This window comes from Symphalangus syndactylus, chromosome 20, assembly GCF_028878055.3.
Source record: "Symphalangus syndactylus isolate Jambi chromosome 20, NHGRI_mSymSyn1-v2.1_pri, whole genome shotgun sequence".
In the NCBI taxonomy this organism is placed as follows: domain Eukaryota; kingdom Metazoa; phylum Chordata; class Mammalia; order Primates; family Hylobatidae; genus Symphalangus; species Symphalangus syndactylus.
In genome coordinates, this window is record NC_072442.2 from 64,256,227 (window position 1) to 64,283,095 (window position 26,869).

Below are 26,869 nucleotides of genomic sequence, written 5' to 3' on the forward strand. Positions count from 1 at the left end.
ATTTTGGGACGGAAGTGTTTGCCTATATCAGTGGAAATAAATTCAGTAAATGATTGCATGCTACTTGTGTGCATTAGACCTCACTGATCAGCTGCATCTGTGTGTAGCTGCCATGTTTGTGCAACCCCAAAACGGCTCATTGTTTAGACAGGAACAGAACTAGGGCAGAGAGCGAGCCGACACAGTGTTAGCTTTGCTGTATTGTCTCTATTTTGAAATGTAGAAATGAAATTGTTCAGGGATTTTCATTACCATTATCATTAAGTGACTATCAGTTGTAGAATTTTGAGTTATTTTTGATACATTCACAGAATACCTTGAAATTTTTCATGGTACACTCACTCATCTAGCACAGTTGCTGGCACACAGTAGGGCTCAGAAGTCATTTGTTGTGTAAATTTTTGATGACTGCTAATCTAGAGGAGGTAAAGCTGTTGGGGGATTCAGAAAGATAAATGTAAGCAAAGACAAGAAAAGGGAAACATTAAAACAGACATTAAGGTGGAAAGGCCAAGAAACATGGCAGGAATGGAGACGGTGATGTGCTGATCTGTTTAAGAGAACATAAAATTCATGACACATCTTTAGATACCATAGATCTTCAGATCCTAGGTATAAAATTTTTTTTTTTCCCTGTTGCTGCTGAACAAATTATAAAATAAATTTTCTACTGAGCCTCAAGCTGCTCTGCCTCTTGGGTCAGTTTTTCTAGTACTACTTAACATGAAAGCTGGATTCCAGAGAGTTGAATAAGTTTTATTCAACAGAGGAGGCAGAACTCCTAAAAGAAAGAAAGAAACAAACAAACAAACACAAAACCCTATTAAACTATTTAGCACTGTGACTCCTGGGCAAAAAGGGATAGTTTAGGCCGGGCACGGTGGCTTATGCCTGTAATCCTAGCACTTTGGGAGGACGAGGTAGGTGGATCACGAGGTCAGGAGTTCAAGCCCAGCCTGGCCAAGATGGTGAAACCCCGTCTCTACTAAAAATACAAAAAAATTAGCCAGGCGTGGTGGCGGGCTCCTGTAATCCTAGCTACTCAGGAAGCTGAGGCAGGAGAATCGCTTGAACCTGGGAGGGGGAGGTTGCAGGGAGCCGAGATCACGTCACTGCACTCTAGCCTGGGTGACAGAGCGAGAATCCGTCTCAAAAAAAAAGAAGGGCCAGTTTATGTTGTGTGCCAGCTTCTCTGTGGCAACACTGTCTGTTTATAAGGGATTAGTCAAAACAAGCTTCTAACAGTTTATTTTTTGTCTAAATTTGGTCTGGTTTTGTTCTGATTACATTTTACATTTTCCTCTTCTAGGAAGGCGCTGCGGCACATGCCTCCACTCTCTCTCTCACCAGGATCTACAGATTTCTCAACTTTCCTCTCTCCTAATGTGCTGGAAGAAGTGGACAGTTTCCTCATAAGGATAACTAGGTAAAATCAAGGCTCATGAGGGTAAACTCTGTGAGGAGTGGAGTGCATATATGCTTGTTAAGTCTTTAAAAAATATATATTAATCTTTTAACAATCACCACTAAAAATGGTTGCTTTTTAGCAGCTAAAGAGAAAGTGACATAATAGTTCACTCATCTAAACTCCATTATTTAGCAGTATCACCTGACCTGAAGAATTGGGGAGGTTGGTGAGGGGTGTTGCAGGGCCCAAGGGGAGTAGTCCTGTGATTCTGATAGAACAGGTGTCTCAAAGTCCAACTGGCATTGCCTTCCCTCACTCAGAACCTGCTGACCTTCACATGCAGGTCCAGGGAGCCTGATTACCTATAGAACTGGGAAAGGGCGCCTGGATAGCTTGATAGAAGAAACCACTTTGTGTGGGGATACTCACTTCTGCCTCAGAGAGCCCTGAGGACATTACTGCATTAGAGGACAAACCAGTCCCTGAGCCATCTAGACAGTTTTTAACTTTTCAGTATAATGTGTTTAAATTAAAGGCAAAGAAGTGTAATTCAGTGTAATACATTTTTTGTGCTTCAGACATAAACCCTCAACTCTCTGGTCAATCCAGCTCATTACCCAAGGCTTCTTAATAGCAGAGGCTTATTACAGTAGCTTATTGGTATTATTTAATATTTAAAGATTAAAGTTTATAGAAGTGAGGCTTTCATTCCCTGGCTCTCTGGATTGATTTAATTTTTCCTTAGGTTGTCTTAAGGATTTTGAAAAATATTTCGGATAAACCTGTAGAAAGCACATGGCAGGTTAATGTTACTTGTGGTGTTCACTTACATGGGATTTGAGCTACCTGGATTTTTTCATGTTTTTAAGAAGTGAAAAGTTTTTGCTCTTTGCTTATAGCTGCTGTTCTACCCCAGAGGTAGAACTGACTCTTCTGGCTTTTGCTCTCGCAAGAGGAAGTGTTGCCAAAGTGATGAGCTCTCTATGCACCATCACTGACCATCTGGACACACAGTATGATGCCTCATCCCTCATCTTGTCCATGGCATCAGTCAGACAGAACCTGCTCCTCAAATATGGTAAATATGGTAAAACATGGGGTGATAGAAATGTCAACAGTGGACAAATCATAAAGCCGTTCTTTGCCATGTGACCTCCTGGTATCTTCTCATCTTTTTGGGTTGTTATAGTTACACCATGATTCCTGGAAGAACGTGTCCTTTGAGTATCAGACCTTACTAGGATTGGCAGGGAGAAGGGATTTTGGTTCATTTATGTGATGGCGGTATCACCAGAAGAGGACACTTGAGTGTCCACAAGGCTGTACTCCCACGATCTGCTTGCAAAATTACTCAGGTCTGGTGGCCATTTGAACACAGCCATCTTTGGTGAAGTACGGAAGTGTCTCATTGTGTAGCCCAAGAGGGTTGGAGTAGTTCTTGCCTGTTGGAGGGAGGAAGCTAGCCAAGATACGGTGCAAAGGGATCTTTGTCTTAGAGTGCATCCCTCTGCATTCCCGTGATAGCTGCTCTGAAGGATTTGGACACCTGTCTGCCACTGCTTCCCCCTCTTGGGCCTAGCAGTAATTCATATGAGCACTTTTCTACTAAACCAGGATGGGGCCTTATACTTACAATCCTTCTCAACACAGGAGCCCATAAAGTTACGCCTAAAAGACTGCAGTGCAGCACTTCCTCTTGTGAGTGCAGCCTTCCTGGACTCCACAATATATGGTATTGGGATATTTCTACCATTTTATTTATTTATTTGAGAGAGAGTGTCTTGCTGTGTTGCACAGATTGGAGTGCAGTGGCATGATCACGGCTCACTGCAGCCTTGACCTCCCAGGCTCAAGTGATCCTCCTGCGTCACTCTTCCGAGTACCTGGGACCACAGGTGCATGCCAGCATACCTGGTTAATTTTTTAAAATTTTTTGTAGAGATTGGGTCTCACCATGTTGCCGAAGCTGGTCTTGAACTCCTGGGCTGAAGCAGTCCTCCCACCTTGGCCTCTTAAAATTCTGGGACTACAGGCGTGAGCCACCACACCTGGCCTCTGCCGTGACATTTCTACCTTTGTCTTAATATGACTGACTTAATGGCTTCTTTTTATGTTTATGTTTATTTTTTTTATTTATTTATTTATTTATTTTGAGACGGAGTCCTGCTCTGTTGCCCAGGTTGGAGTGCAGTAGCATAATCTCAGCCCACTGCAACCTCCACCTCCCAGGTTCAAGTGATCTCTCGCCTCAGCCTCCTGACTAGCTGGGACTATAGGCATGGGCCACCACGCCTGGCTAATTACAAAAATTTTTTTTTTAGAAATGAGCTTTCCCCATGTTGACCAGGCTGGTCTCAAACTCCTGGACTCAAGCAATCTTCCCACCTCAGCCTCCCAAAGTGCTGGGATTTACAGGCATGAGTCACAACGCCCAGCCTGTTTAATTTTTTTTCCCTCTTGCCTGTTTAAATTTTTAAGTTAGACAATTGATGTCCGTAAATCTAGTTTCCTCCTTAAATTTTGAAAGGTTATTTTCTTGGGTGGTTGGGGGTTGCACTGGTGAACAGCGCAGAGCAGCCATGGCTGGATAGAAGGGATAGTAGGTAGTGTCTGGAAGCTGGATAGGATTTAGATTAATGGTTGTTCGGGCAGGGAGCAGTGGATAGGAAGGAATGGGGTAATGTTCTAGTTCTGGGTCATATCATAGGTGAACAGGTGTTCATTATATTATTAAAAGGAAAACATTTTCAGATCATCATAGCAAAAGTTGATTTATATGTATATATAAATATATATGTTTTTTTGCCAAAGCCAAGTGTTCTGAAAAAGTTGGTTTTTCTAATTCTTGAAACAGAAATTTTGCCTGAAGAGATGATTTAAAGAAACGAGACCTAAAATATTTTATATTTAAATGCAATTGTAATAAAGTTAATTATTGGCTCCAAAACAGTATCTTAGGAATCACCCCCCCAAATATGTTCAATCTGTGTTATCGACCTATATCTTACAATGTCCTTTTTTCAGAATGATGATTGTTCTAGAAAGCTGTCCTTGGAATCACTCAGGGACATAGCTGTACTTTGTCTTTTTCAGGAAAGCACAAAGGGATGATGCCAACTTTTGTCTAATATCACTGCTCTATTTCAGCTTTTAAACAGGGAGATTTTTATTTAGCAGTCTGGGTAGCCACAGGACTCTATTTCCACAGATAGGCGTGCTGGTTTCCAGTTCTTCATATTTTGGCTTACAGCTTGCTCTTCTTTTCTTTGGTCAGGTAAACCTCTCCAGTTGACTCTTCAGGCATGTGATGTCAAAGGAAAAGAAGATAAGTCTGGACCCGAAAACCTCCTTGTTGAACCGTGGACAAGGGATGGTGAGTGGTGGGTCTGTCTGTTTCTAGTGTGCTCGGTAGACAGGAGTCAGCTGTGTGAAAGCACACTCCGGGCTTTGAAATGTTTGAGGCGTGCAGTCTTCAACTTTAGGTTGTTTCTGAGTTGGCAGTGGTTCCTGAACAATTTGTGTGGTTTAGTTGTAATCTGTCTAGGTGTCAATGACCTATAACAACTTAGAAGTATTTGAGAGCCTGAGGTTTTGAAAAGCAAGGATTCTTTCTCTTGGAATATAAAAAGTTACTATTTTTTTTAATTGCTTTTTCAGTTCCAATTGTCTTTCCATTGTGTTATCTTCAGGTAGTAGGAAACTCAGTGGATAAATAGCACTTTACTACTGACTGAAAACATAGTTTAAGAAGGGTATTTCCAGGCCGGGTGCGGTGGCTCACACCTGTAATCCCAGTGCTTTGGGAGGCCGAGGCGGGAGGATCACTTGAGGCCAGGAGTTCAAGACAAGCCTGGCCAACATGGTGAAACCCCATCTCTAATAAAAAACTACAAAAATTAGCTGTTATGGTGGCAGGGCACCGTAATTCCAGCTACTTGGAAGGCTGAGGCATGAGAATCACTTGAACCTGGGAGGTAGAGGTTGCAGTGAACTGAGATCCCGCCACTGCCTTCCAGCCTGGGTGACAGAGCGAGACTCTGTTTCAAAAAAACAAAACAAAATAAAGAAGGGTACTTCCAGACACAGCTGATCTAGTATTTGCCTGTCTAGAGGAAGCCTCACTCTTTTCCTAGTGTCAACATAATAATTGCTGATGTGCTTTTCAGCTTTGCTGGAGGCTCTTTCCTTATCTCGTGATAAGGTGTTTGTGAGTCGCTCTCATTCATCTTGTTGGCCGCCTTGTTATTGTCCTCTGTGTCCCTTTTTTCCTCACTGGACTGATTTGAATCTTGCTGATTCACTAGAGAAAGTGGAATGTTCCAGCAATGATCAGACATTGAAAGGGACTAGCCTTGCTCTTTGTGTCTGGTTCTCCTTGGCTTTCCTTTCAGCAATGAGTCCTCGTATATTCTCAGTGGTTGCCTCTTCTCTGTCCTGTTTCCCGTATTCATTCTCAGCACTGGTGGAGTCCAGACCCTAGGAGAACATGGGTTTCCCAGCTGCACCTCCTCTCCTCAATGCTCCTCTTCAGCAGTAGATGCTTAAACCAAATTGTTTCCCTGTGGTCTTCCCTGAGCAGATCAGCCTCTGCAGACACGTTTTCTTTACTGCATCCATCTCCAGCCACACTGAAGGCCATGGCTGGCTGTGAGGCTCCTGCCATCCAACGTGGGTGGGGCTGGGAGGAGGTGGTGTTAGCTCCTTGTCCCTTTTCCTTCCCCTCACCCAAGAAAGCCAAGACCACCCTGCCAAAGGCCCTCTGCATTTTTCCTTCACTTGCTGAAGATTTGGAATTTTTGTTCCTGGTGCATGTGAGGAAGTGGATTTTTTATTTCTTTATTTTTATTTTTTTTGAGACGAAGTCTCACTCTGTCGCCCAGGCTGGAGTGCAGTGGCGTGATCTTGGCTCACTGCAACCTCTGCCTCCCGGGTTCAAGCCATTCTCCTGCCTCAGCCTACCGAGTAGCTGAGACTACAGGTGCCCGCCACCACGCCCGGCTAATTTCTTGTATTTTTAGTAGAGATGGGGTTTCACCATGTTAGCCGGGATGGTCTCGACCTCCTGACCTCGTGAGCCACCGCGCCCAGCTGGATGTGGATTTTTAACACTGTTCACGGGCATTTCTCCTGGTAATAGATTTTGCCAGCTCTTGTGCCTGGTCTGATTTGAATATTTTGTTATTTTCCCTGTGTCTTTTACCTACCTAGTTCTCCTTCCTGCTTTTTCCCCTCCTTAGATTGAGTGGATTTTAAAAATGTAGCTTCGTTTGTGGATTTGTTATTTTTGCCATGTGCCTGAGAAGCACAAGGGTGGGATGTGAATGGGTGTGGGGAGCACTGGGTTCCTCCTGCTCACTCCCTTCAGCCATCACTATCTATTGCTTGTAATTCAGGGTTGATGTCGGTCTTTCTTGCTGCACTGCAAAAAGTAACCCTTAAGGGACAGACAAGAGGAAAGAACTGTTGGGTTTGGGGGTGATTATTTCTTCCCCTTATCAGAGTAAAAGCTCTTCTCATGGGTACACGTCTGATTCTCCAACTGTGGCGAAGTACCACTTTTGGACAAGTGTCACTGCAGGGCCCACAGAATGCCCAGAGAACTCAAGCGCTGATACTTCAGGGGGCTAACATTCCTGGCAGTCACCACTGTCACTTGATCTGGTATTTTAAAGGAATACTGGGTGCTACTGATAGGAACAGAAGTGGTAGATTTATTAAATCCTTTAAATCTGATTGGTTATTTTTTTTTTCCCTGTTATCTAAAAAGAATAAATTTGGCAAGTGGAGGGCAGGGTGTCAAAACTTGTAGATTTAAAATATCACAGTTCAGCCGGGTGCAGTGGCTCACACCTGTAATCCCAGCAATTTGGGAGGCCGAAGCAGGCAGATCACCTGAGGTCAGGAGTTCGAGACCACCCTGGCCAACATGGTGAAACCCCATCTCTACTAACAGTACAAAAATTAGCCAGGCATGGTGGCAGACACTTGTAGTCCCAGCTACTCGGGAGGCTGAGGCAGGAGAATTGCTTGAACCTGGGAGGTGGAGGTTGCAGTGAGCTGAGATTGCACCATTGCACTCCCATCTGGGTGACAAGAGCAAAACTCTGTCTCAAAAAAAAAAAAAAAATCACAGTCAAATCTGTGAGCTAGGCTGGACACAGTGGCTCATGCCTGTAACCCCGACACTTTGGGAGGCAGAGGTGGGAGGACTGCATGAGGCCAACAGTTTGAGACCAGCCTGGATAACATAGTGAGACTCAGTCACTACAAAAAAAAAAAAAAAAATTAGCTGGGCATGGTGGTGTTTTCCTGTGGGCCTGCTTAGGCTGAGGCAAGAGGATTGTTACAGCCCAGGAGTTTAAGGCCGTAGCGAGTTATGATTGCACCACTGCACTCCAGCCTGGGCAGCAGAGTGAGACCCTGTGTCTAAAAAACAAAAGTGAAAAATGAAAAAAAAACACATGAGCTGGTTTCTGAACCAAGAAAAGGAAGCACAGAAGTTTTATTTATTTTTTTAAGGTTTTGTTTTTGTTTTGCCTTTCTGAAAAAATGTCATTGCATATTTGGTGGCAGTGTTATTTTAAAAGAGTCTATCTGATTCTGTTGACTTAAATTATTGCTTCTGCCACTACACTGAGACTAATTAAAATTGCTGATTTATCACTTAACTTTTAGACAATACTTTAGCCTTTACATAGATTTCTTTTAAATAGAGACATCCAGGCCTCTGGGAAAAGGTGACGGTTCAATAATTGGTGTAGTTTTTAGTATTACTGTTAGTGGAGTTGTGCGAATTTTTGGTAATATGGATTGTTAAAATTGCCTGTAGAATTGCTCTTTCATAGAACTAGATCATAGAGCTTCTGTATGAATTAGAAAAGTTTCCTTTGGATTTAATTTTCTTAGTTTTGGTGACACATTTTGCACATTGTCTTTATAAATTTTTGTTTTCTTGAACTCCATGTAATGAAATAGGAAGCATGAAATTGGTTTTAGTCTTGTAATTTTGATAGGCAGAATTGTTGAGAACAATTCAGAGTCCCAGAAAAAAAAGCTTATTTAATGCTGAGTTACATCATTTACAGAAGTTTGAAAGAGAAAGGCAACCTTGGGTCTAGCAGAAGACTTTTTTGTGAGTCGTTAAAGGATAATTACCAACAATCAAAAAAGGAAAATAGTGACTGTCATACAGATATAAGTGAACACATTCATACTTTTAATTTATTTACTTTAATTTGTTTATTTATTCATTCATTCATTTGAGACAGGGTCTCATTCTCCTGCCCAGACTGGAGTGTAGTGCTGTGATGATAGCTCACTGCAACCTCCACCTCCCAGGCTCAAGCAATCCTCCCACCCTGGCCTCCCAGGTAGCTAGGATTGCAGGTGTGCACCATCGTGCCCGGCTGATTTTTTTTTTTTTTTTTTAAGATGGAGTCTCACTCTGTCACCCAGGCTGGCTGGAGTGCAATGGTGCGATCTCAGCTTACTGCAACCTCTGCCTCCCGGGTTCAAGCGATTCTTCTGTCTCATCCTCCTGAGTAGCTGGGATTACAGGTGTGTACCACCACGCCCAGCAAATTTTGTGTTTTTAGTAAAGATAGGGTTTTCACCATGTTGGCCAGGCTGGTCTCGAACTCCTGACCTCAAGTGAACTGCCTGCCTCAGCCTCCCAAAGTGCTGGGATTATAGGTGTGGGCCACCACACTGGCCTTGATTTTTTTTTTTTTTTTTTTTTTTTGGTAGAAATGGGGTCTCACCATGCTGCCCAGGCTGGTTTTGAACTCCTGGGCTCAAGTGATCCACTGGCCTCAGCCTCCCAAAGTGCTGGGATTACAGGCATGAGCTACTGCGCCTGGCCCAGGCTTTTTATTTAGCTCATTCATTAATGAGGGAACCACTAAGATGTTACAAACAGTTCTAAGGAGAATTCATAAAATACATATAGACTAATAGGAATGCTAAAATTAATTTACAAATAAGTAGAATATTGATCAGTATCCATGAGGAATAATCGGCAACATTTCCACAGAACACAATGTTCTGTGGACAAGAATCATATGCATCACTACCAGTGTTCTGCAACTTATAGAATTGTAAAATAGCTTAGAGACCATAAAAGACAGAGACGATCCAAAGAGCATGGTGGCTAGGACACCCAGTGATTCTTTTTTTTTTTTTTTCCATTTCAAAGCCTTTCATAAACTTTCCTGACAAAGTGTTGTAGAAGCTAACTGATCCTTTTCTCAGCCACTAAGCCAGTAGGCTTTATCAGCCCAGCCAGCCGTCAGCCATGGTTGTAGGTGTGGCTCAGGAAGATGATTGATTGTCCAGTCTTTTGTCGCTTTGGCTTAAATGTTTTATAAACATTTATTTTCTTTTTCTTTTTTTTTTTTTTTTTGAGACGGAGCCTCACTCTGTTGCCCAGGCTGGAGTGCAGTGGCACAATCTCCAAGCTCCGCCTCCCAGGTTCACACCATTCTCCTGCCTCAGCCTCCCGAGTAGCTGGGACTACAGGCGCCCGCCACCACGCCCAGCTAATATTTTGTATTTTTAGTGGAGGATGGGGTTTCACCTTGTTAGCCAGGATGGTCTCGATCTCCTGACCTCGTGATCTGCCTGCCTCGGCCTCCCAAAGTGCTGGGATTACAGGCATGAGCCACCACGCCCGGCCTCAACGTTTATTTTCTTATTGTTACCTCAGAGCAGGGCTCCCTGTGAGGTGGAGGGGATTGTGCCCTGAGAAAGTCGAACCTGCTCAGTTCTCTGCTTACCTTGGGGTTTATCATTGGGGTTGCCTCTGTCCAAAGAGGAAATTTTTCTCTAATTTTCATGAAGATATCAGACCAGTTACCCCCCATACCCCAAAGGATATGGTTTGTTTTTGTTGATCTTAGTTCTTAGGGCTATAAAAATGGGTGAGTTCCCTAACTTGAGTTTTTCCTTTTTTCAGGTTTTCTTACAGAGACTGGAAAAACCAGAGCCAGCACTATTTTTTCTACCGGAACTGAATCTGCCTTCCAAGTTACACAGATAAGAATTATGGTAATTCTCGTGCTACCTTCTTTAAGCAATGTTACTACTTTTGTTTTGTTTTTAATTTTTGTGGGTACATAGTAGGTATATATATTTGTGGGGTACACGAGATGTTCTGATACAGGCATGCAATGTGAAATAATCATACGGAGAATGAGGATGAGCTATCCATCCCCTCAGGCATTTAGTCTTTGTGTTATAAACAATCCAGTTACACTGTTTTAGTTATTTTTCCATGTACAATTAGGTTATTATTGAATATTACCTTTTATTACATTTCAGAAGTCCACGTCATTGGTGTTTTGCTTTTTTTTTTTTTTAAGTCAGTCAGACCTATGGCTGACCATGTCATTGGTTTTTCATTGAACATTTAATGATTATTTACTCTGTGTCAGGCCTGTAGCAGAGGGCAGGGACAGAAAGATGGACAGATTGTAAAGTCTTTGAAATGGTGAGAATACAAGGATTGAGAAAGTTAAGGAACATTTCTTGGGAAACAGCTTTCTTATTTTTTCAGGGCTTAATATATTTGAAATATTGTTCATTGGTCTCGTTTTGTTTTAACCTGTTTGAATTTAACCATTCTGAAAACAAAATGACCACAGAACTTTTGCCCCTTTGATAGACTTCATCCTAATCTCTGTTTCCAGGTTCGACGTGGTGGCATTGGTGCCCAGTGTGGGTTGGTATTTGCCTATAACTCATCTTCTGATAAATTTTGTGCAGAAGAACACTTCAAAAGGTTTGAAAAATATGACAAATGGAAGCTTCAGGAGCTCAGGCAATTTGTAAAAAGCAGGTAAGAAGGTAAAAAAAATCTTTGTAGAACAAAGATCTACAGAACAAAAATCTTTGTAGTTAATAAGAATGCATTCATGCTCACTGGTGAACTATGCTTGCTTGTCTTTATAGAAAAGTTGTCGCTAATCCATCTCAGTGGCCATAAGCTTTCATTGCTTTCTAGCAGCGTATCTGAAGATGTGTATGTTAATTTGTTCATAGCATGTTACTCAGTCCCCTTTGTGACCAGAGGCACACATCTTCACAATGGCTGGGTAATGATCTATCTGTGCCTGAATTGTGGACAGCCTGCGGTCTTCAGCTGTTGCCCCAACCTCCCTTCTCCCATTCCTGCTTTTAACAAAAATATTTATTAAGTACCTACTATGTGCCAGGCCTGACGCTAGGTGCTGAAGATACCGTGATGAGGAAATTGGCTCAGTTCTTGCTTTATATGGCTTACTGTTTAGCTCAGAAGACAGGTAAGAAAACTTGAAGTATCAACAGTGTTATGAATGTTCTGTAGGAGAGAAAGTGCGCTGTGGGGACACAGGGCAGAGCAGCCCTCCTGATCAGAGACATCTTTCTGGAGCAAGTGTTGTTATGCTGTTTTTGAAGGATGAGTTGGAGTTGATCAGCCACTGGAAGGAGAATTTCCTAAGCAGAGAGGACAGCTTCATGGGCCCAGAGGTGAAGCATGGCACATTGAAGGAACGGGCAGGTCCCACGTTTTTGAGGGATACTCGGAGGGTGGTGAGAGATGCAGCTGGAGAGCTGGGAAAGGGCAGGGCATTCAGGGCTTTGTCTCTGTTTCAGGGTTTAGACAGTATCCTTAAAGCATCGTGTGAGGGGAAATGGCAGGGGAACGTGTTGAGGCATTTCCAGAAGCGAGGGGCTCAAATGCATGTTGTAGAAGCACTGCTCAGGATCATGTTGTGTGTAGTATGGACTGGAGGAGAGCAAGTCTGGAGGCAGCTGGGTTGGGAGGAGGTTGTCACTTACTGCCTAGGAAGCCAGTGGGTGACCCCTGCTGGAGCAGCAGCAGCAGTGGAGAGATGTGGACCAAGAGACCACTAGGAGAGAGAAGCGACAGGACCTGGTGATTGACTGAATGTGGAGCAGGAGAGGGAAAAAAGCTTCATCGGCAGTGAATCCTGGCTTTTGGCTTGAGCAGGTGGGGAAATTGGTAGTGCCTTTCTTACCCTGGGGAAGAACAGGTTTGTGGGGAAGATGATGAGCTCAGATTTTGTTCTGTTGAATTTGAAGTTCTGAGAAACCTTTGAGGTGTTTGGTAGCCAATGGATAAACAGGTCAGGAGCCAGGAAGAGAAGTTTGTGCTGAAGGTACAGATATGAGAGGCATTTAAACGATAATTTAAAATGTAGAAATAGGCCAAGTGCAGTGGCTCATGCATGTAATCCCAGCATTTTAGTAGGCCAAGGTAGGTGGATTTTGAGCCCAGGGGATCGAGACCAGCCTGGGCAACATAGTGAGACCCCCATCTCTAAAAAAAAAAAAACAAAAATTAGCCGGCCATGGTATCGCATGCCTGTAGTCCCAGCTACTTGGAAGGCTGAGGCAGGAGGATCCCTTGAGCCCTGGAGGTTGAGGCTGCAGTGAACTATCTTCACGCCACTGCACTCCTGCCTGGGTGACAGAGTGAGATCCTGCCTCAAAAATAAATAAATAAATAAAATGTAGAAATGGAAGAGATCATTCTGCAAGAATGTGTGAACTGGGAAGAGAAGAGAACTTAGGTCAACATGAGACACACCAGGCTTTAAGGGACAACAAGGAAAACTCAGCCAGACAAGCAGCAGGAAAGCCAGGGCCTCATGAAGGAAAGCTGTGTCCTCATGAAGCCAAGGGAAAATAATGTTTGAGGGAATGGGCAGTGGTGTCAGATGTTACCCAGAAGTCAGAAGGTAAAGTCTAAAAGTGGATCTGTCAGATGTAGCCACTGGTGCCCCCTTGGAGAAGGTTGCCTCCCTTGAGTTAAAATTCAAGAAGCTAAGACAAGAAAAAAAAAAAAACTCAAGGAGCTGAAACCCTGAACTTGCCTACATTATTTCATGGGTAGTGGATTGATGATGTTAATAGAAGCCTTTCATACCATCCATTGCAGTACTACTTGAGCTTCAGTGTGCATACACATCCGCCAGGGAATTTGTGAAAATGCACATTCTGATTCAAGCGCGCTGGATGGGGTCTGAGACTGATTCCTAACAGGCTCTCGGGTGATTCTGGTGTTACCTGTCTGTGGACCATACTTGAAATCATAAGGATCTAGAATAATTTGCTCTTCTTGCTGCAATTCCTTTAGCAGCATTCCTGACAAAGATTCGATCAGCCTCTCTACAATACTGTTGATGGAAAACTCCCCACGTATCAGGCACTTCAGTAATCAGAATTTGTTCAGTTGAAATCCACATTTGTAATGTCTCTTCAGTGGTCTTCATTTCAGCCCTCTAATGAATTTGAACAAATGTCCTTCACTCCTAAAATCTCCCTTCCGTTACACGTGTATGCCTTTTTAAACACAGCTTTTCTTTTTAAATAATAGCTAGAGATGACACTGGGTTTTAAGCAGCTATGTCCTACTCTTGGGACAAATTAAAATAGGTCAGTCCCCCTAAACCTGCTGTTAAACAAGGTCTTTTACATCTTATACAGGATGATTTTTTTTTAACCTAAATACAGGCCTATTCACCACTCCCTTAATGATTTTAGCTTCTGATTCCAGCCTGAATGACTCTTAAATCCTGATTTTGTTGGCCTACATATTCACCAGTCCCTCTCCAGTTTGGAAATCAAAATATTAATGTGCATGCATTTTCTTTTTGTCTTTTTTTTGGTCATGTCCTCCTGGTCAGGCGTTGGTCAGTCAGCATGCTTCAGGGTCAGCAGTTGGTGCTGTGCCTACGTAAGAGGACTAGTACTCAACTGTCTTCCATCTTGCCTACTGTGTAGTGCAGAGTAGGGAACACGATTGCTTCTCTCTGTTCTCTGACACCCTGTTAGCTTTCTGTATCTCGAAGGTTTCCTTGACAACTCCCAAAGAGTAGATTAAAAAATCTTCAAGCTTATGATATTGATGAAACTCATTGACATGGTTTTGGGTTAAGAGAATACTGTTTCCCATTAGGGTTAACTGTGTCATGAAAGGGTTATGCCAAGAAAGACTTACCTTCAGAAGGGCCATTTTGCTGGGCACTGTGGCTCACGCCTGTAATCCTAGCACTTTGGAAGGCCGAGGTGGGTGGATCACTTGAGGTCAGGACTTGAGGTCAGAAACCAGCCTGGCCAAGATGGTGAAACCCCGTCTATACTAAAAATAGAAAAAAAATTAGCCAAGTGTGGTGGCGGGCGCCTGTAATCCCAGCTACTTGGGAAGCTGAGGCAGGATGCCCGACTTTCTGTCTCATTCTTCAGATGAGCCAATTATCTGGAGAAGCAAACTTTCTCCTTAGTTCCCAGATTATATTTGGGGCTGATATAGTTCCCAGTTCATAGAGAAGGAGACTGAGCAGTGGAAAGGCAATACTACCAACTGTCTCATGTGCTCACAGGGTACCAGGTACCATACTCAGCTCTCGGTTGTTCACTGACAGGCTACAGATACAAGTTACATGCCACTTAGATGATACCTTATTTGTTAGACCTTTGAGAAGTTTCAAAATAAGAAAATGTTTTGTGAATACTCTTGTCTTTACAGGATTGGTTGCTCGTCTGATGACCTTGGAGAGGATGATCCTATTGGCTGGTTTGAACTGGAAGAAGAATGGGATGAAGCAGATGTGAAGCTGCAACAGTGCAGGGTTGCCAAAGTAAGCATTCGTGAGTCGTTTGCCCACTCCCCTCCTTTTATTCTGTGTTGAGTAGTGATTGTGTATCAGTCCTGTGCCAATGCTGGAACCCCAGAGGCGAATCTACCTTCAGGGAGTTCATACTCTGGGAGAGACAGATGTGTAAGACAGTGTGATACAAGCTATGATAAAAGGAGAAACAGAGGGCTGTTGGCAACCAGGGGAAAAATATTGAACTCGAAAGCTTCTCAGGAAAGGTGGTGTGATGCCACATGTTGGAGATTAAGTTATCATCTTTAGCCAGGCTACAATGCGTGGAGGAAGGCATCTCAGGCTGAGAGAATAGTGAGAACACAGACATCAACTCAAGAGAGATGTGTTTCCATAGGAAGGACCAATCATTATTTGGCTATTTAATTTTTTTCTTCCTTGGATGTAAATCTCAGGCTTAAATAAGAGAATTAGGAACTCTCTTAAGGGCACATAATAGTAGGTGCTCAGTAAATATTTACGCAGTTGAGTAGTGTGTTCTGAAAGGCCCTTAACAAAGAGCTCTCACTGTAAGAAGCAGGTAGTTTGCATGAAAGTTGGGTTTGGAAAATGGCCCTAGATTGGAGTAGACAGGACTGTTTTCCTGGGTTTCTAGCTTAGGGGTTGCGTATATCATTTGGGGGCTTTGAGGTGGAGGGCATTGACTGTTTTCGTCATATATCTTATTTCTGTTTCAGAATGACTGCCACAGAGCAAACGTACTTTGCCTCATCTTCTCTTTTCTGGTTTTTGCCTCAAAGAGGGAGTAATGATGCAATTTTCCTTACTGTAATCTACCCAAACCTGACTTTATTCAACATTTGTATTGTCTTTTTTTTCTGTGTACTGTAAATCCTGGACTTACATTTTGTGTCCCTAGTGCTGAGCATAGTGTTTCCTAATAAATTAGGAAAATCATAGGAAGACCTTCCCAGAAAGGCCTTTTTCCCTCTTTCATCAGTATTCAAGGATTCTGAGTTCTTCTTTTGAAATCTCTCTTGTCCTGTCCAGTATTTGATGGTGAAGTTCCTCTGCACCCGTCAGGAGTCAGCAGAGCGCTTGGGAGTGCAAGGCTTGAGCATCAGTGGGTACCTCCGGCCTGCAAGAACAGAAGCAGAACAGAGCATCACCTGTGCGCACTGCAGAAAGGACACAGAGGAGAGTGTCTGTGGGGCCACGCTGCTCCTCAGGACCCTTCAGTTTATCCAGCAGCTCGCCCATGACCTGGTAGGGCTTCCTCAGTTGTTAGACGGCATTCCTTTAGGAAAAGTGAATGACAGTATTCAGAGAAATGAACACCAACTGATAAAACCTGGCCCTGCGGAAGCCAATAGGACAGGCATTGTACTGCTGCAGGGACATGAAAAGCTGAGGAAAGTGAGCTGTTGGGCATTCATGGCATGAGTCAGTGAAGTGGCCTGTGAGTCAGTGAGTGGCCTGTGGCCATCATTGTGGCTTCTCCCAAAGTAGACCTACAGACACATCTTCAAGAGCCCTGGCCATGGCTGCCATGGGGAAACAAACAGAACAGAGTTCAAGGGATTTGCATCTTCTTTAAGTCCTAGAAGAATTATAACTGAAGTCTAGGTGAATTCTCATTATTTACTGAAAATACGAAAATAATGGCAGGATTGCGAATCAAAAATGATTTTTTGATTTCTAACTTTTTTGATACTGACTGTTACAGTCAGTAATATAACACAGTGACAACTCACTCAAAGGAAGATTCTTACAGCCATCACCACAGCCTTGGGAGTTCAGTGGATGGGGCCCTCGCATGTGTAGTGTACAGCAGTGTCCACTCTTGATCCCCATTCTGCCTCAGGGCACATTCAGAGGCTGGTGACTCAGTTCATATAAGGTTTGTTTGGTTTTTGTTATTCAGACCTCCTATCACAATAGAAAAGAGCAAATAAGGAGATGCCTGGAAATAACAGGCATGCTTACGGAAGGATTGATGCCTTTCAGCCCACACACGGGGAAGGTGTCAGTATATTGTTGTACAGTCCTGGACAGTGATCATCCAGGAAAGACTGGCTTATGTGCTGGGTTAGGAAGTCAGGAGTGTTCATGGATACGTGTGTCTGTGTGTGTATATATATATACACTTACATACGTACATACATATAACACACACATATTTTAGAAAGTTTCAAACCAAAAATAGTTGTTGGCAAACCTTTTTGTAGTTAAGAGTAAGCATCAGTAATATGAAAGTCTCACTCATATAGAGCCACCTCATCCCTTTACAATTAGAAGTAAATGAGGCATTATAGTATTTCTCTAAATGCATTTTTCAATTTTATTTATTCTGATCTTTATAATTTTTTAGGTGCAGCAGAAGGAAAGTGGCTTAAAATATAAATCTTTTCTGGACTTCGCGGGTCTTGATTTGCAGATCTTCTGGAATTTTTACAGTAAATTAAAGCAAAAGTAGGTCAGAACTTGTTATAAGGTGATAATCACATAAACTGAAAACACTGAGTTTTGCTATTCTAAGTGGATTTTTTTTTCCTAATTTTTTTTTTACTTCCTACCAGTGTTTATGGTTTGATTTCAAAGATATGGTTATTATTGAAAATAACACCTCAGATTTCTGTAAAATATTTAGGCAGTAGTAAGCAGGTCAAGCATTACAGTACTGTCCTCATTTTACAGATGAAAAAGTAGGATCAGAAATGAACTTCCTGCCTGGGCGCGGTGGCTCACGCCTGTAATCCCAGCACTTTGGGAGCCCGAGGCAGGTGTATCACAAGGTCAGGAGTTTGAGACCAGCCTGGCCAATATGGTGAAACCCTGTGTCTACTAAAAATACAAAAATTAGCTGGGTGTGGTGGTGGGCACCTGTAATCCCAGCTACTTGGGAGGCTGAGGCAGAAGAATTGCTTGAACCTGGGAGTCTGAGTTGCAGTGAGCTGAGATCACGCCACTGCACTCCAGCCTGGGAGACAGAGTGAGACTCGGTCTCAAAACAACAACAACAACAACAAAGAAATGAACTTCCTTCCCCACAGTGGGCAGAGTCCGATGGGATCTGTTTCCAGACATTTAGTACAGTGTTCTTTCTGGTCCACCCTTCTTCCTCTCAGTTGGCATTATTTTCATCGAGCCTGATGCCTAGAGGAAAGTCCTTTGTAGACAGCTATATGGCTTTGGAGAGTAAATGCCACTTGCCCTTTTGCTCTCTGATGTTTTTTGTCTTTCTGTAGCCCGAGGGAAGAATGCATCTCTGCCCAAACCCTGCTTCTGCAGCTCCTCCAGAGCTGCTTCTCCGTGCTGCAGGGAGATGTACTGGCTGCTTCTGAGGAGGAAAAGACTCCAATCCAGAGCCCTAAAGGAGTAGAGGCTGCCAAGGAGCTCTACACACACTTGTGTGATGGTAGGGATTTGGGTTTTTTCTTTAATACAACCCTGTGTAGGTAGCCTGGAGGGCCTCTTGCTATAGAGAAGAGGGCTGTCCTATGATGATGCGAGCCACAAAGGGATTGCTGCTGTGGGAATCCCCCAGAAAGGGATTGCTGCTGTGGGAATCCCCCAGAAAGGGATTGCTGCTGTGGGAATCCCCCAGAAAGGGATTGCTGCTGTGGGAAACGAGTGTTTCCTCTGATGCTCTTTTGAGTTCAGGATTTATTCCTTCCTCAACTGACTTCTCTTCCTCCTGGTTTCAGATCTATAGCTGTGTTATGTTGAGAGTCATTACTGTCATACTATTGAGCCTTAACTTCAACTAAGTCACTGAGATGAGGTAGATTGAGGAGGAGTGAAACACGTGGCCATCTGAAGTTATATTTAAGGCTTTGCCAAGTTGTGTCTCAAAAGGACAGGGAAGTAATGACATAAAAACCGATACATACAGTCTTTGTTTTAGTTAAATGAAAGCAAATAAAAAATAATTTTTTATACTGCCTGGCCTGTACAGAAATACTTCTTCACTCTGGTATTAGGTACAAAATGGAGAGTAGTGAATTTACAGGCTAGTTATAGCGATGTATAAGTGAATAGATGGAATATATGAAAGCTGATGCCATTGTTCATTTTATCAGTGGTAGACAAGGTGGATGGAGACTCTGTGCCCATGGAGATACTAAAACAGGAAGTCAGGAATACCCTTCTCAATGGGGCTGCCATCTTCTTTCCTAATCGACAGACCCGACGGAACCATCTCTTCACCATGATGGTAATTATTACTAAAAGTCTGGATTCAATGTCTGAAGTCTGTGAGGATGAAATTTACTAGGCTTTGTTATCTCTGAATATATTGTCTGTTGCAACGTCCCAGATGTATATTAATATTATATGTCTTAGATATAGACAGATATCTAAGTACATGGCACTCTGCTCACAGTGGGATAACACATATTCTGAATCTGTGTTTCATGATCTGATGTCTCACAAAGTGACAGGGTAGTCTCCTTCATCTTTGTGACTTGCCTACAACCATCCTTTCTTTTCAACATTTTACCTTTGTATTATAGGCAAATTCAAAACAAATACCAAAGCCAACTAAATAGTATAGTGAATGCCCTGTCCCCTAAATGTACATGTCACCTAGCTTCAACAGTCATAAACTCACGCTAATCTTGTTTTACCTACAGTGTACCTCACCCCCACTTTCCCCCTTTCCCCACTGCCCATTATTATTTCAAAGTAGCTTCCTGACATTTGATTCATAAATATTTCAGTATATATCTGTAAAACTAATACCACCAAGTTTTTGTGTTTGTTTTTAGATAGGTTCTTGTTCTGTTGCCCAGGCTGGAGTGCAGTGGTGTAGTCACAGCTCACTGCATTCTCTATCTCCTGGGCTCCAGCAATCCTCCCACCTCGGCCTCCCAAGTAGCTGGGACTACTGGTGCATGCCACCACGCCTGGCTAATTTTTGTATTTTTTGTAGAGATGAGTTTTGCCGTATTGCCCAGGCTGGTCTTGAAGCCCAAGGCTCAAGCGATCAGCCCACCTCAGCCTCCCAAAGTGCTGGGATTACAGACGTGAGCCACTCACCAGGCCAGTATCACCAAGTTTTATTCCTCAAATGGTTCTTGTCACTCTCCTAGACCACTTCTTCATGTTCCTCAGACATTAGTACTCAGGGTGAAACATGCTTTTAGTATCTGTAAGCACTGTGTTACCAAATGGAATATCCTATACAAAGATCCAGGTTTTTAGTTCTGAAGGAAGTATTTCTATATGAAAATGAGTATGATACATGAAAAAATGTAAAACAAAACAAAAATTTTTCTCTCTAGGCCATATCAAAAACACCTAGGTAGGGGAACTTTAGAGGTTCCTGTGTTACAATGATGGTAAAACACAGGGAAGTATAAGTATACCAAGGGGACAAATTAGAGAAATGTGTACAAGAAAGCAAAATTATAGGCCAATCTTACTTATGAACATAGTTAGAAGAACCCTAATGAAATATTAACTAACCAGTCCAACAACATATAAACAAAATTATGGCCAAGTTGGATATATGCTGGAAATCCAGTAATGGTTCAGCAGTAGAAAATCTGTAAATGAAATCAGAGAGGAAATAAAAAACATCACTAAATGCAGAAAATGTTTTAATAAGATTAAATTCTGATGATTAAAACAGTGAAACAATATGTTTTCATTAGCAAACTCAAAGTAGAAGGAAACTCCTTTAATCTGGTAGAGGGTATGAATCTAAAACCTACAATAAGCAATGTATTTGATGGATCACTGGAAGCATTCCTTTCAAAATACGGAATAAGACAAGGATGCTCACTGTCATTGCTTCTCTTTGATGTTGCATTGGAGGGCCTGGCTAGTGCTGTAGGACAAGGGAAAGAAGTGTTAAAAATAATAGAAAGAATAAAACAAATATTTGTTTTGATATGATTATAGATTACTTTTTATTGTCTGTGTAGTCAAGCAACTAATAGAATTATTTAAAAGAATTTGACAAAGGAAACTAGATACAGCATTTTCAAAAGGCGTTTCTAATGCAACAACCAATGAGCAGACATAAGAAAAGTGGTCTGTGGGATGCACAAAGGCCTATAGAAATAAGGGAGGGAAGCCGAGCATGGTGGCGCATGCCTGTAGTCCCAGCTACTTGGGAGGTTGAAGCAGGAGAATCTCTTGAACCCGGGAGGCAGAGGTTGTCGTAAGTGGAGATCACGCCTCTGCACTTCAGCCTGGACAACAGAGGGAGATTCCGTCTCAAAAAAAAAAAAAAAAAGAAAGAAAGAAAGAAGGGAGGGAATAAAAGAAGCATAAAAAGTGTTCCCTGATGGCAAAGGGCTGCAATCTAATTGGGGACACCTACCACAAGGAAAAACTTATTCCATATGCAAGAGGAGAATCATGTTGAGGCTAAGTGATTGCGGAAGGTTTCAAAGAAGAGGAAGGATATTTGTTTGTGTAATTCCGGCTATGTATAAAATTTGTGTATCAACTTGAGGAATCACTTCTCACATTGTGAGTTACATAACCTTTGACAGCATCAGCTGACCTGACCCACTGGACTGTGGGTGGGTCTCTATGCTACTTGTTTGGTGCAAGTATTTACCAGGTAGCTGAGCAAATGATTAATTTCCTAGCATGTGTCCTACACAGAAAATAGAAACAGGACATATGACTTTTTGAATGACATTGGTGTCTTCTCATGCTGAGAAGTTAAATAGCACTGCCAACCTTTTATATAGTGCTGAGTGATTCTCTCTCCATCAGGTACCTCCTCAGTATCTTCGGATACCATACCCTTAAGAGATGTGATTGCTCTTGGGATGGCATGTCCAATGGCAAAAAGTATATATCAGCTGGGCGCGGTAGCTCACGCCTGTAATCCCAGCACTTTGGGAGGCAGAGGTGGGTGGATCACCTGAGGTCAGGAGTTCAAGAGCAGCCTGGCCAACATGGTGAAACCCCATCTCTACTAAAAATACAAAAATCAGCCAGGTGTGGTAGTGGGCTCCTGTAATCCTAGATGCATGGGAGGCTGAGGCAGGAGAATTGCTTGAAAGCGGAAGGCAGAAGTTGCAGTGAGCTGAGATCGCACCATTGCACTGCAGCCCGGGCAACAAGAGTGAAATTCCGTTTCAAAAACAAAAAACAAACAAACAAAAAAAAACAGTATATCTCTTTTTGAGGTATTTCCCTAAGCAGGAAACTTGAACCTCCTGTTGACTTTGGCAGTGAACCAAGTGCACCTACCACCTTGTGTTTAGATGGGTGGTTCTGCTCCATCTTAGCACTTGAGCAGGTTTTAGTGGGGTGCTGTGAGGTAGTCTGCTGGCCTGGCGTTCCTCATACTTGGGAACAGTGGGGTGGTGATGTTTCATTGCTGCTCTAGGTCTCTGGAATGTCATGGACTAGATTTTCTGAATATACAATTTCTGGTTTTCTAGAAGAATGTCACCGAGCAGGAGCACAAGCAGTCCCTGCAGCTCACTTTCCGTTCACTGTGCACGTATTTTAGGTAAGTTGATTGTTCTTTTTAATTGTCAGATAACTCAAATCTTTGCAAAGTTGTTTTCTTGAGCTCGCCCTTCCTTTCATGTGCCTTCGAAGTAGTACTTCCTTCCACTCAGTTAGAAAGCCGAGTTTCTGTGGGTGACCCAAATAGTGGTAAAATAATAATCTTGTTGACAGCCCAATCCAGTTCCCATCCATTTTAAGACAATTTCAGATTGAGCCTGTTGAGGGTCTTTTTGAACACTTCAGTTTCCAAGTGATGTTTAACAACAAAAACTGAAGCCAAAGGAGTGTAGGGTCCTGTATTCGTATCTACGTTAAAACCAGCTACAGAAGCCCAGAATGATAGTTTGCAGAAGGCAGTGTGCTGGGAGGGGAGGGCTTCAAGATTTTTGCCTGTTTCAGCTACCAGAGAAGCTAAATGGGCCTGTAGGCTTCATTCCTAGAGGTATCGACTCTTGAAGGAGGAAGGGAACTAATATCCTGAGCGACTGCCTGCAAGTCAGACTATACCTGGTATGGATGCCAGACTTAGAGGGCTGTCTGTTTAAAATGTGCTCAGAATCAGGTAGCAAGGATGCTGAAAGGGCCTGGGGCTGTGCTGTGAAAACATTTGAAGACACAAGGAACGTTTAGCCAGGACTTTCAAGCTAGCGGTCGTGAGATGAGGTGTATTTCATATTGGTGGCCAAGGTGATTTATTCATCAGCCTTTTACCTCAGGGTCTTTTCCAGGACTGGAGGATTTGTGAGTCTGTGCTAACGGAAGCACATGTGGACGGACAGCGACACAGCCCCAGCTGGTTCCACGGCCTGTATTCCCAACCCAAACTCCTCCCGTCCCGTGGAACTGACACAAACCTTTCTGCACTCTGTTTTGGAATCTTTTAAGATAGTATAAAAATCTTTCTCCTGAAGCCAGGTGTCATGACTAATTTGTATCCTTCCAGTGACAAGGATCCAGGCGGCCTTCTGCTTTTACCTGAGAAGAACGATCTGGCCAAGATGAACATCAGTGAAGTCCTGGCGGTCATGGACACTCTCCTCTCTGTTGCTGCTCGAGAGGTATCCAGTGACTGCCTTCCTGTTTTCTTTGTCTCATGCTTGTGGGGGCACGTGATGTGGCAGTCTCTTGTGCCCCCCTTTGCCTCTTTGCAGTATGAATGTACTTTGTTGTGGTTTTTTCTGTTGTGTTGTTGTTTTGAGATAGGGTCTTGCTCTGTCACCCAGGCTGGGGTGCAGTGGCACAATCACAGCTCACTGCAGCTTCCGCATCCCAGGCCTAAGCAGTCCTCCCACCTCAGTCTCCCCAGTAGCTGGGACCACAGGCACACACCACCATGCCCAGCTGGTTTTTAAATTATTTGTAGAGACGGAGTCTCTCTGTTGCCCAGGCTGGTCTTGAACTCCTGGGATCAAGAAATCCTCCCACTTTGGCCTCCCAAAGTGCTGGGATTACAGGTGTGAGCTACTGTGCCTGGCATGAATGTACTTCATTACTTGACCCTTACAAATGATCACAAAGGTTTCCCAGCCAGCCCTTGCCAACGAGTGAGGGCATGTTACGGTTCTTGGTAGTCAGCAAACAATAAAAACACAGAAGTGTTCGATAATACTTCCTGTGGAAAAAGAGGAATGGATTTGTATCGAGTCCCCTTGTGGTTGTCAGTGAGCCCAACACATAGTTATGTGTTGTTAGCGGTGTGAATTTTCAGGAAAACTACTTGGACTTTAAAAAAGAAATTCAGGGCCGGTCACAGTGGCTCATGCCTGTAATCCCAGCACTTTGGTAGGCCAAGGTGGGCGGATCACCTGAGGTCGGGAGTTCAAGACCAGCCTGACCAACATGGAGAAATACAAAATTAGCTGAGCTAATTTAATTTTTAATTTAAAATTAGTTCCCTTTCTACTAAAAATATAAAATTAGCTGGACGTGGTGGCACATGCCTGTAATCCCAGCTACTCGGGAGGCTGAGGCGGGAGAATCGCTTGAACCCGGGAGGCAGAAGTTGTAGTGAGCCAAGCTTGCGTCATTGCACTCCAGCCTAGGCAACAAGAGTGAAATTCTGTCTCAAAAAAAAAAAAAAAAAAGAAATTCAGATTTCTTAGCAATTTCGTGGACTAATCAAATCTCAAAGTATATTATCTTTTTTCTGTGTTAATGATTTTTTTAAATTTGCCTTTTTTTAAAATATAAGGGATTTTCTTTCTTAAAATGTAGTTTATGCTCCAAATGGATCAGTCACTTGGGATATTTGACAGAAAAAAGGTTTCTGGATCCCACCCTAAGCTACTGATTCAAGATCTCTAGGGATAGGGCATAAGAACCTGCATTTTTCTAGGCACCCCGAGAGATTCTAAAGTGATAGCACCCCTGTACTAGGAGACCAAGAACTACCTCTTTGGGCTAAACGTGGGAACCAGAGAGTTGGAGGAGATTTTGTGGTAGACTAGTCCAAACCACATCCTTGAGGTACCTAATGATGTGGACTTCAAGATAACTTCTTTTGTGACTGATAACTTATCTTGTATCTTTTGACTGAACTTAGTGTCTTTAAATCTCTTATATTTTTGCGGGTGCCATACTGGTTTTTTTTTTTTTTTTTTTTTTTTTGAGACGGAGTCTCGCTCTGTCGCCCAGGCTGGAGTGCAGTGGCGCAATCTTGACTCACTGCAAGCTCCACCTCCTGGGTTCACGCCATTCTCCTGCCTCAGCCTCCCGAGTAGCTGGGACTACAGGCGCCCACCACCGCACCTGGCTAATTTTTTGTATTTTTAGTAGAGACGGGGTTTCACCGTGTTAGCCAAAACGGTCTCGATCTCCTGACCTCATGATCCGCCCGCCTCGGCCTCCCAAAGTGCTGGGATTACAAGCGTGAGCCACTGCTCCCGGCCTCAACTTTGTTTTTAATAAAAAAACCTATGCTCTGTTTTTTGCTGTCACATTAATTTTCTCTTACTTTCTGCTTTCTGGCTTATTTCCAGACTCTTCTGCCCATCTCTGAGTCTTCCTTAAAAAACTCACTTCAGTCTACGGCTCATCAGTATGTGTTCTCGGCCCCAGTTAGCCGTGGCTCATTCAAATCTCCGTCCTTACTTCTGCGTTTCCCATACCTTCCCTTTCTTCTGGAGCTCATCTACATTCTACCTGTTTCTCAGATCCCTGAAGCCTGAACTGAGTTCTCCCCCTCACCAGTCTTTCTTCTGTTGTTACATCATCAGTGCCATTGGGCAGAAAACTTCAGCGTTCTCACCTGGTTCTCATAGGCATCGATTCTGCTCCGCATGTGAGGAGTGGGTAGGTGCTAGAGCCAGGACTGAAACTGGGGCCATTTGACATTTGACAAGAGTCTTGTCCTCTTTCCACTAGGTAAGATAGGCCAGAGTTATTTTAAGATGTATGTGGAGAAATGAGATAGCATTTGCCCAAGAGAATTTCGCATAATCGTATACCATTTGGAGATCAGATATGTGTCTTTTCTTCTCTTTCACTTACCTGTGGTACAAAAGAAGTTACAGATATCATTGAACCTCCTTGCTAGAGATGCAGCTATTAATGTGTTTCCCTGAATTATCTTTCAGTAAAAGACACTTATGGTTATACTAAAGAGTTAGGGTTCAATTAGGAAAAAAAAATTAAAGGTGATCAGAAATGTACCTGGTCTGAAATTTTTCTCATGAATCTGTCAGATTCAACAAATATCCACTGAATGCCTGCTGTGTGCTAGGTCCTGTGCTAGGAACGGGGGATACAGTGATTTTAAAAAAGCACAGTCTTGAGGAGCAAATATGTAATCGGGTAGTTGTAGCAATGCAGCAAGCGTCTCTTTTAAGGACTAGACATTCCCAGTATCTTTGAGTCCATTTCCCTCCATCCACATGCCTTTTCATGGCTCACTCTCTTCCTGCCTTGCCAGACGTAACCATCATCCTGAAGTTTATGTTCACCATTTCCTTGTTCTTTCTGCTTACTCCTACACAGCACATCTGTATTGCCTGGGTTTTACCTGTAATGGAATCATATAGTATACAATCTTCTGAATCCGGAGGTCAGATAACCCTTCAAAGAAACTTTTGAGAACAAAGGTGATGGTTAGAGAGCCATAGAGGCATGAAAAATTATTTTTTTAAGGTGGGAGAGGTTTGATTAAAGGCTCGAGGGAAGGAGCCAGAGAAAGGAGATTTTAAGATGTAAGAGAAAGAAGAGATACCCAGTGGGGTAAGGTTCCTGAGGTGGTAGAAGGAGATGTCATGTGGAATAAAAAACCTTTGTAAAGGTTCCGAAAAGCTGGAGGGAAAGAGGGGAGTTTTCGTAATACCATCTTTCTTGGTCACTGCTGGGTTGAAAGCTGTTTCATGACTGTTTTCCA

The 26,869-nt window shown here is 43.0% G+C and overlaps 1 protein-coding gene across 6 annotated transcripts in view; it reads left to right on the plus strand.

The window, feature by feature from the left end:
* ZZEF1 (zinc finger ZZ-type and EF-hand domain containing 1) overlaps positions 1-26,869 on the plus strand; it is a 136,676-nt gene that overhangs the window by 36,350 nt on the left and 73,457 nt on the right. For 4 of the 6 annotated variants that reach the window (XM_055257868.2, XM_063629624.1, XM_055257870.2 and 1 more), the window contains exons 7-18: positions 1,310-1,426; positions 2,308-2,486; positions 4,683-4,781; positions 10,362-10,453; positions 11,095-11,243; positions 14,940-15,051; positions 16,072-16,287; positions 17,393-17,493; positions 18,270-18,439; positions 19,104-19,237; positions 22,434-22,504; positions 23,450-23,564. In XM_055257868.2, coding sequence (XP_055113843.1) covers positions 1,310-1,426; positions 2,308-2,486; positions 4,683-4,781; positions 10,362-10,453; positions 11,095-11,243; positions 14,940-15,051; positions 16,072-16,287; positions 17,393-17,493; positions 18,270-18,439; positions 19,104-19,237; positions 22,434-22,504; positions 23,450-23,564 — 1,555 coding nt within the window. The remainder of the gene's footprint in view (positions 1-1,309; positions 1,427-2,307; positions 2,487-4,682; positions 4,782-10,361; positions 10,454-11,094; positions 11,244-14,939; positions 15,052-16,071; positions 16,288-17,392; positions 17,494-18,269; positions 18,440-19,103; positions 19,238-22,433; positions 22,505-23,449; positions 23,565-26,869) is intronic. The other 2 variants (XM_055257869.2, XM_063629625.1) reach the window with 1 other exon arrangement.